The 7,929-nt window shown below is 57.6% G+C and overlaps 1 protein-coding gene across 4 annotated transcripts in view; it reads left to right on the top strand.

Annotated features, from left to right (window-relative positions):
• The window catches only part of ENO2 (enolase 2), an 8,894-nt gene extending 981 nt beyond the window's left edge, over positions 1 to 7,913 (top strand). Inside the window, exons 1-12 of one of the 4 annotated variants that reach the window (XM_044914940.1) lie at positions 531 to 634; positions 1,782 to 1,878; positions 2,379 to 2,474; positions 2,620 to 2,678; positions 3,003 to 3,072; positions 3,547 to 3,680; positions 3,908 to 4,130; positions 5,396 to 5,593; positions 6,664 to 6,865; positions 7,137 to 7,245; positions 7,408 to 7,466; positions 7,781 to 7,913. In XM_044914940.1, the coding sequence (XP_044770875.1) occupies positions 1,794 to 1,878; positions 2,379 to 2,474; positions 2,620 to 2,678; positions 3,003 to 3,072; positions 3,547 to 3,680; positions 3,908 to 4,130; positions 5,396 to 5,593; positions 6,664 to 6,865; positions 7,137 to 7,245; positions 7,408 to 7,466; positions 7,781 to 7,850 (1,305 nt within the window). In that variant the 5' untranslated portion in view covers positions 531 to 634; positions 1,782 to 1,793 and the 3' untranslated portion in view covers positions 7,851 to 7,913. Of the gene's footprint in view, positions 1 to 530; positions 635 to 1,726; positions 1,879 to 2,378; positions 2,475 to 2,619; positions 2,679 to 3,002; positions 3,073 to 3,546; positions 3,681 to 3,907; positions 4,131 to 5,395; positions 5,594 to 6,663; positions 6,866 to 7,136; positions 7,246 to 7,407; positions 7,467 to 7,780 lie in introns of those variants that run through there. The other 3 variants (XM_044914942.1, XM_021690544.1, XM_044914941.1) reach the window with 3 other exon arrangements.
• The last annotated feature ends 16 nt before the right edge of the window (positions 7,914 to 7,929 follow it).

Genomic DNA, 7,929 nt, shown 5'->3' with positions numbered 1-7,929 from the left:
TAGGGGAATCAGGCCTGGGTGTGTGTGTGTGTGTGTGTGTGTGTGTGCTGGTGGGGGGGCCCCCTCAGGCAGGTGTAGGGGAATCAGGCCCGGATGGGCCCAGGGGATGCTTGCAGAGTTGGCTGCCGAAGAGCTGCGGAGGCGGCTGGGTGTGTTAGGAACAGTTTGGTTTTCAAATAAAGAGACATTTTGATACTCTTGTGTCTGATCGGTGTTGTGAGAGTCCAAGTCTGTCATGGGCTTCACTGGTGTGAGGCTGTGCCTGTTACTTTCCAGGGGAGCGGGGCGTGGGTGTGAGCGCGCGTGGGTGCCGGGCCTCAGGTCCTGGGTCGCCCCCAGCCCCCCCCCCATCGCTCTCCTCCCGGCCCCCCCAACTCCCCTACCCCCCCATCGGCCCCCCACCCGTGCTCCTACGTGCTCCTCCGCCGGAGGCTCCTGACTCATCGGGGGCTCCGGGTCACATGCGCCCGCCCGGCCCTATCGGCGCCTCCCCCCGCCCGCCCCCCGCCCGCCGCCAGGGAGCCGCAGCCGCCGCCGCCGCCGCCACCACTCCCGCTCTCTCTGCTCCGCCGCCGCCGCCGCCGCCGCCGCCGCCGCCGCCGCTGCCGCCACAGGCTGAGTCTGCAGCCCTGAGGTGAAGCCCCGGCCGGCCCCCTCCCCTAGCCGCCGCGCCCCCCGCCCTCTCCCCCGGCTTGCGCGCATCCCTCGCCCCCCGGCGCTGCGCACCTGCTCCGTCATCCGCACCTCCCCCGGGCACCCTCCCTCCCCGGACTTCTGGGACCGCTCCTCTCGGTTTCTGGCTGTCGCCCCCTCCTCATTGGGGCGCCAGGTCTCTCCGCACCTGTTTCTCTCTAACTGCGCCTTTCTCTACCCTTGCCTGACCCTCTCCCCACGCCCCTCTTCGCCTCGGTTCTGTCGATGTTAAGTTCGGGGTCTCCCCCAGCGGTGCATTTTTATCCTGGCACGTCCCCTGGCTTTGCATCTGGGGAAATGTCTTCTCTTCCCATTCCTCAGCATCCCTAGACTTCTACACTCCCTTCTTTCCCACTCCTCCCCCACATTGCCTCTCTCCTTTTACATTACCTCCCGCGCTGCACGGGGGAGGGATGGGAGGAGGGGAGAATTTGTCTAGGAGCGGGGGGGGGGGGGGGGGAGCATGGGCCCAGCCTTGCCTCTCCCCCCAGATCTCTTCTCCCTCCCCGCTCAACCGCCAGGGACTGAGGGCTTCCCCAGGACCCTCGCCCCAGACTTCTCTACTGTACATCTCTTGGGAAGAGGAGGGACGTATGTTTGGGAGAGGAACTGGGACCTTGGAGTGGGGGTTGGGGTGTTAAGTTGGCGTGGGATGGGGGCTCCGGAGGAGACGCCCCAGCTGCCCAGACAGCCCATCCTCTTCTTGGCTCCAAGGAGAAATGCAAGCCTGAGCCATTATACTCTGAGATCTGGGGAAACCCCACCAGTCAGCTGCCGGAGCTACTGAGGGGGGGCGACGCAACCTCTGCCGGTGCCCCTCCCTCCTCACTGCGGTGTCCTCCCTTCTCACCGTTTGATCCTCCCCTTCCCCCCACTGCAGTGACCTCCCCTTCCTCACTGCATTGACCTTCTCTCCCCGTGGGGTGGGGGGGATCCCTTCTAAAGCCAGGACTGCAGCCACCTCCTCCCCAACCCCCACCCACTGCAGTAACCTCTTTCCCATCGCTCCCAGCCTCTAGCCCCTCCCACTGATCAGGCTCCGCCTCTCTAAACCTCTTATCTTTCTCCTTCCTTCCCTCCCACCCAAGATCTCAGCCATCATGTCGATAGAGAAGATCTGGGCCCGGGAGATTCTGGACTCCCGTGGGAATCCCACGGTGGAGGTGGATCTCCACACTGCCAAAGGTAGCGAGCAGGGCAGGGGGCTTCCCACAGCCCTCGGGCCGGCTTTCCCCTGGCCCGGGAGGGGCAGCTGCCTTCATTCCCAGTGGGGATGGGGTGCTGGGCCAGGCTTCCAAGCCTGGATTATGGGGGTTGGGTCCTCTTTGTCCAGGGGAGCCAGGATAGGCCAATCTCTGTGTCCTATTTTAGTGTATGGGCTACACCGTGCCTCTGCACGTCTGTGTGTGCACCTGCGTGCATGTGTGCATGTGTGTGCTGCCTGCGTAGCTTCATGTGTGTGGGTTCCTCGTTGTGCATGTGGGACCTCAGCTGGGCGTATGAGGAGGCCACTGCCTGGGCATCTGTGTGTGTGTGTGTGTGTGTGTGTGTGTGTGTGTGTGTGTTAGAGAGCAGTGTGGGGATGGGACTGGTTGTGGCAGGCAGTTTGGAGCAGGAAGGCTGAAGGAATCCCTGGCCCTGTAGTATCCTTCTATGCCCCTCCTTATTTCATGTTCCTCTTCCAGGTCTTTTCCGGGCTGCGGTGCCCAGTGGAGCCTCCACTGGTATCTATGAGGCCCTGGAGCTGAGGGATGGGGACAAACAGCGTTACTTAGGCAAAGGTGAGGCCCCTTCTCTTTTCCAGGCACTCCCATCCCTCAGCTTTATACTCATACCTTACACCAGTCCTCAGCCCCCTTCTTGCATGCCCCCCCACTTCTGGCGCCTTCCACCCTCACCCTATCTGGCTTCCCTGCCTCTCCCCAGGTGTCCTGAAGGCAGTGGACCACATCAACACCACCATCGCTCCTGCCCTCATCAGCTCAGTGAGGCCCACTCTTTGCTGGGGGCCAGGAGGGGGCGGGCGGGCAGGGGTGCTGGTGGGCAGGACCAGGGTCCTGGAAGGAATCCTGGATTAGGGGAGGAGGGAGCAAAGGGAGAAAGGTCCACCTCTTGGGAATCATGGTTACCAAGGGAAGGGTGGGAAGACTCCTTTACTGCCCCCTGCTCCCGTGGGGTTCAGGTCCCCTCATCCAGACCGGCTGCTCTCCCAGGAACCCTGGCCAGAGGGGACCCTGTGTGGGAATTGGGTGGGGCCCTCTGCCCTGGGGCCCAGCCTCCGCCTGTGGTGATGGCGGCTCTGCCCACAGGGTCTCTCTGTGGTGGAGCAGGAGAAGCTGGACAACCTGATGCTGGAGCTCGATGGGACTGAGAACAAATGTAAGCCGGGTCTGGGAGAACGTGGGGAGGCGGGAGGGGGGGGGGCCCGTGGAGCAGACAGCATGGAGCGCTGTGGGGGCTTCCTTAGGAAGGACTGTCGGGACTTAGCCCATCTTCCGTTCCCCTCCCAGAGCCAGAATAAGAGAAGATGAATTTAACTGCAGGGGAGGGAGTGACATTAGATAGACAGAAGGAAGAACTTTGCAGCACGAAGAGGGCGATCTGGCAAGAGAGATAGTCTATGGTCTCAGGATGTTTAGAAATAAGTGGAGCTCTCTGCCCTTTCCCATCATGTCGTGCGTGTGTGCGTGCGTGTCCCTGCTATTTTCAGGAGAGCACTGATGAGGTGTTGCAGGAGTGGAGAGGGAGGAGGGGGTCTCCTTTACTGGCTCCTTTTGGGGAGTACAGGTGGAGGCCAGGGCTCGAACAGATGGGGGAAATTTTTGCTCAGTGCCTTCCTCTATCATCTCCCAGCCAAGTTTGGGGCCAATGCCATCCTGGGTGTGTCCCTGGCCGTGTGTAAGGCAGGGGCGGCCGAGAGGGAATTGCCTCTATATCGCCACATTGCTCAGCTGGCCGGAAACTCCGACCTCATCCTGCCCGTGCCGGTGAGCCCTGTCTGCCCTGCCTGGGCCTCTCCCAGGGGTGGGGGGTGGGGAGCATGAAACCTTGTGAGGAATGATGGGGGGAAAGTGCATTGAGGCAGCTACAGAGAAAGGATGGGGACAGGAGACTTTGAGTCTGGGAAGCTGGGGCAGATTTGGGCTCTTGGGTTAACGCTCCTGGGGGTGGAGGGGGTAAGTGCTCTGTGACTTTTCTGTCCTGTGGCCCCCAGGCCTTCAACGTGATCAATGGTGGCTCTCATGCTGGGAATAAGCTGGCCATGCAGGAATTTATGATCCTCCCAGTGGGCGCTGAGAGCTTTCGGGATGCCATGCGACTCGGGGCGGAGGTCTACCACACACTCAAGGGGGTCATCAAGGACAAGTACGGCAAGGATGCCACCAATGTGGGAGATGAAGGTGGCTTTGCCCCCAACATCCTGGAGAACAGTGAGGGTGAGACCAGGAACCTCACTCCCTGCTTTAAGTCTCGCTCTGTCCTGGGACATCAGGAAGGGCCACACACTTCACCAGGTCCTGAGGAGTATGGGTGGGAGGCCCTTGAGCTAGCTCAAAGAGGTACCAGTACTGGGACCGGATCCCAGAAGGCCTGCCACATTCACATGCAGGCCTAAGAGGACAGTCTTCACCTGCCCAGCCAGATTTGTTAGCACTATATATATATTAAGATTTTATTTATTTGAGAGAGAGAGAGTATATGCATGAGCAGTGGGAGGGGCAGAGGGAAAGGGAGAGGCAGACTCCCCCGCCGATCAGGGAGCCTGAGGACGTGGGGCTCGATCCCAGGACCCCAAGATCATGACCTGAGCTGAAGGCAGACATTTAACTGACTGAGCCACCCAGGTGCCCCTTGTTAGCAACTATACGTTCTTACTGGAGCCCCTGGGAATGCGGGGAAGTGGTCTACGTGACTTGTAGGATCCATCCTGGACTTGAACTTGATAGGACTCTCAGTTTGATGAGATATACCATACTCTAGGGATTCTATTCTAAGTCAATCCCATTTCCACCCCAACCTCTCAGGCCTCTAAGATCCCTAATTTTTCTCTGCCTTGGCAGGAGCTGTATGATGAATAAAAACAATAACAGGGGGACGCCTGGGTGTCTCAGTCAGTTGAGCGGCTGCCTTCGGCCCAGGTCGTGATCCCAGGGTCTTGGGATCGAGTCCCACATCGGGCTCCTTGCTGAACAGGGAGCCTGCTTCTCTCTCTCTCTCCCTCTGCTCGTACTCTCTCTGTCAAATAAATAAAATCTTAAAAAAAAAGAAAAAAGAAAAAAAACAATAACAGGAAGTGGCTGAGAGTTCAGGTTCTGGGGCCAAATTGCCTCTATTTGAACCTTGACTTGAAGAGTTACTGGCTGGTGATCTTTCTTACTTAACTTCTCTGTGCTTGTCCTTCTTATCTGTAAAATGGGAATAATAACAGTATCTACCTCTTAGCATCATTGTACTTAGGTGACATAGTTAGGCGTCAATAAATGATAGCTATTTATGAACAGCCTGTTATGAACAGAATTGCATTCCTCTGCCCTCTTAGAAGATGGTCTGCTCTTCCCAGCCCTGGGGAAAACCCCACCAGCAACTGTAGTCAGGCTTCTCCCCAGCAACTGCCCTCCGCCTGGCCTCTGAATTTCTTTCTTACTCTCCTTCCTCTTTGCCCACCCTTTCTGCTGGTAATCTCACTGTATTCCATCCCCAGCCTTGGAGCTGGTGAAGGAAGCCATCGACAAGGCTGGCTACACAGAAAAGATTGTCATTGGCATGGATGTCGCTGCCTCGGAGTTTCATCGTGACGGCAAATATGACTTGGACTTCAAGTCTCCTGCTGATCCTTCCCGATACATCACTGGGGACCAGCTAGGGGCCCTCTACCAGGACTTTGTCAGGGACTATCCTGGTGAGAACAAGGGGTGTGGGAGGGAGGGCAGCGCGAGGGCCAAGGGGCAGGCAGGGGCGTGTGGGGCAACTCTGGACCATATGGGGTGCTGACTCAGGTGCCAGGTAGAGGTCTAAGAAGAGCCTGAGAATCAGGATGAGAGGGGGGAGCGGGGGAAGTGGCGGGGCAGGGGGAGGACCCTCCTGCAGAGACAAACTTTGTAGGTAGTTTAAATGTGCAGGTACCCATAGTGAATCTGTTTTATCTACTTCTGTCCTAATTAAAGTCATGAGTTCCAAAGCTACGGGGATCACGGGGAGGGCTTTTGAAGGAAGCAGCGATGGTGAGAGAGTGATGGGGCCCAGCAGGGAACTTGTACATATCAGTGTTTTTGACTGATGAAGTTGTGGATGCTGAGTGGAGCTGCAAGCGCTGTGGGAGTAGAATAGGAAGGCTGACGAGGAGCCGAATTACCCTCTCCAAACTTACCAAGGGCTGGGACCCCTGCATAGAGGAAGCTGGTTTCCATTTCCCTGAGACAGAGCAAGAGAAAGTAGATATAAATGCAGAATAGCATATAAATAGGATGTAGAATAGCACTGAGGAAAGTCCTCCCAGTAGTGAAAGTGGGAAAATGCAAAAGTAGTTTTGAGAAAGACTGTGAACCCTTGGTTTTTGGAAGATTTTCTTTTTTCCCTTTCTTTTCAAGATTTTATTTATTTGAGAGGGAGAGAGCACGGGGTGGGGAGGGGGCGGCGGGGCAGCGGGGAACAGATGGGGAGGGAGGGGGAAAGAATCCCAAGCAGACTCCATGCTGAGTATGGAGCTTGACGCAGGGCTCGATCCCACAACCCCGAGATCATGACCTGAGCCGAAACCAAGAGTTGGACACTCAACCTACTGAGCCACCCAGGTGCCCCCGGTAGGTTTTCTGAAAGAACTGAAATAAGAATCGGGGCAGGCTTATCTTGGAGGCAGGGAAGCGAGGATGGGCAGGCTTAGTTAGCCAGGGGATCTGTCCCCCCAGGAGGTGTTCCTGCCTGATGCAGAGCCCCAGGGAGGGTCAGCAGCCCCTCCTGCTCTCCTTCTAGTGGTCTCCATTGAGGACCCCTTTGACCAGGATGATTGGGCTGCCTGGTCGAAGTTCACAGCCAATGTAGGGATCCAGATTGTGGGTGATGACCTGACAGTGACCAACCCAAAGCGTATTGAGCGGGCAGTGGAGGAAAAGGCCTGCAACTGTCTGCTGCTCAAGGTCAACCAGATCGGTTCGGTCACTGAAGCTATCCAAGCGTGAGTATCCCCTCGCTGTCCCCGACCCAGCCTGTTTCTACAGGACACCTCCGGCAAGTGCTCCCAACCTCCTCCTGGCACAGATGCTGAAGAGAGCGGGGAACCTGCGTCACTTTCCCGGCTCTTTTGGCTCTGTCCCCCTTCACCCCATGCCCTTTGCCCCTCCCAGGGAGCTTTGTGCCGGGTGTTTCTCAACATAGACCAGTGGGGGGGCTGGGAAGGGAGTGCCTGGTGTGAGGGGCTGGGGGTCAGTGCTGGTGTGTGGCTGCAGGTGCAAGCTGGCCCAGGAGAATGGCTGGGGGGTCATGGTGAGTCATCGCTCAGGAGAGACCGAGGACACATTCATCGCTGACCTGGTGGTGGGGCTGTGCACAGGCCAGGTGAGTGCAAGGGAGATCTTTGTGTAATTGGGTTCTGGTCAGGTGGGTGGGTCTCTCTTTCCGGGTGTTTACGGGTGTCAGGAGAATGTCAAAGGAGTGTAAGTTTTCTTTTAGGAGATGAAGGGGCAGCCACTGAGCTGCTTATCTTTGGGCATGTTTCAGATCAAGACTGGAGCCCCTTGCCGTTCGGAGCGTCTGGCTAAGTACAACCAGCTCATGAGGTGAGGACACCTGGGGGATAGGAGCCCAGGGCCCAGAGGGTTAAAAGCTCTGTTGGCCCACCATCCCATCTCCGATACCCAGGGCCTGGAAAACAGTAGCTATCCAGAAAATACTTGTTTTTGAATGACGGCTTTACGGATGGCCTGATCCAGGGCTCCCATAGGTCACGTGGGAACGCCAGGGCATGCCCACGCTTGGGCCAGGACATCGAAGCAGCTGGTGTGACGGGTTTGGAGGATAGGGGCCCCCCGGAAAGAGAAGCAGGATCCTCCCCTCTTCCCTGACTCTTTCCTCTCTGGCTCCTCTCTCTCAGAATTGAAGAAGAGCTGGGGGACGAAGCCCGCTTCGCTGGACATAATTTCCGCAATCCCAGCGTGCTGTGATCCCTCTCCTTACCCGGAGACTTGGAACCCCTCTCCCATCCTCCTGGAACCTCTTTCTTCCTGTCCTGCTCTGTGACAT

Source organism: Neomonachus schauinslandi, chromosome 5, assembly GCF_002201575.2.
Source record: "Neomonachus schauinslandi chromosome 5, ASM220157v2, whole genome shotgun sequence".
Taxonomy (NCBI): Eukaryota; Metazoa; Chordata; class Mammalia; order Carnivora; family Phocidae; genus Neomonachus; species Neomonachus schauinslandi.
This window is presented reverse-complemented; position numbering and strand designations above follow the sequence as displayed.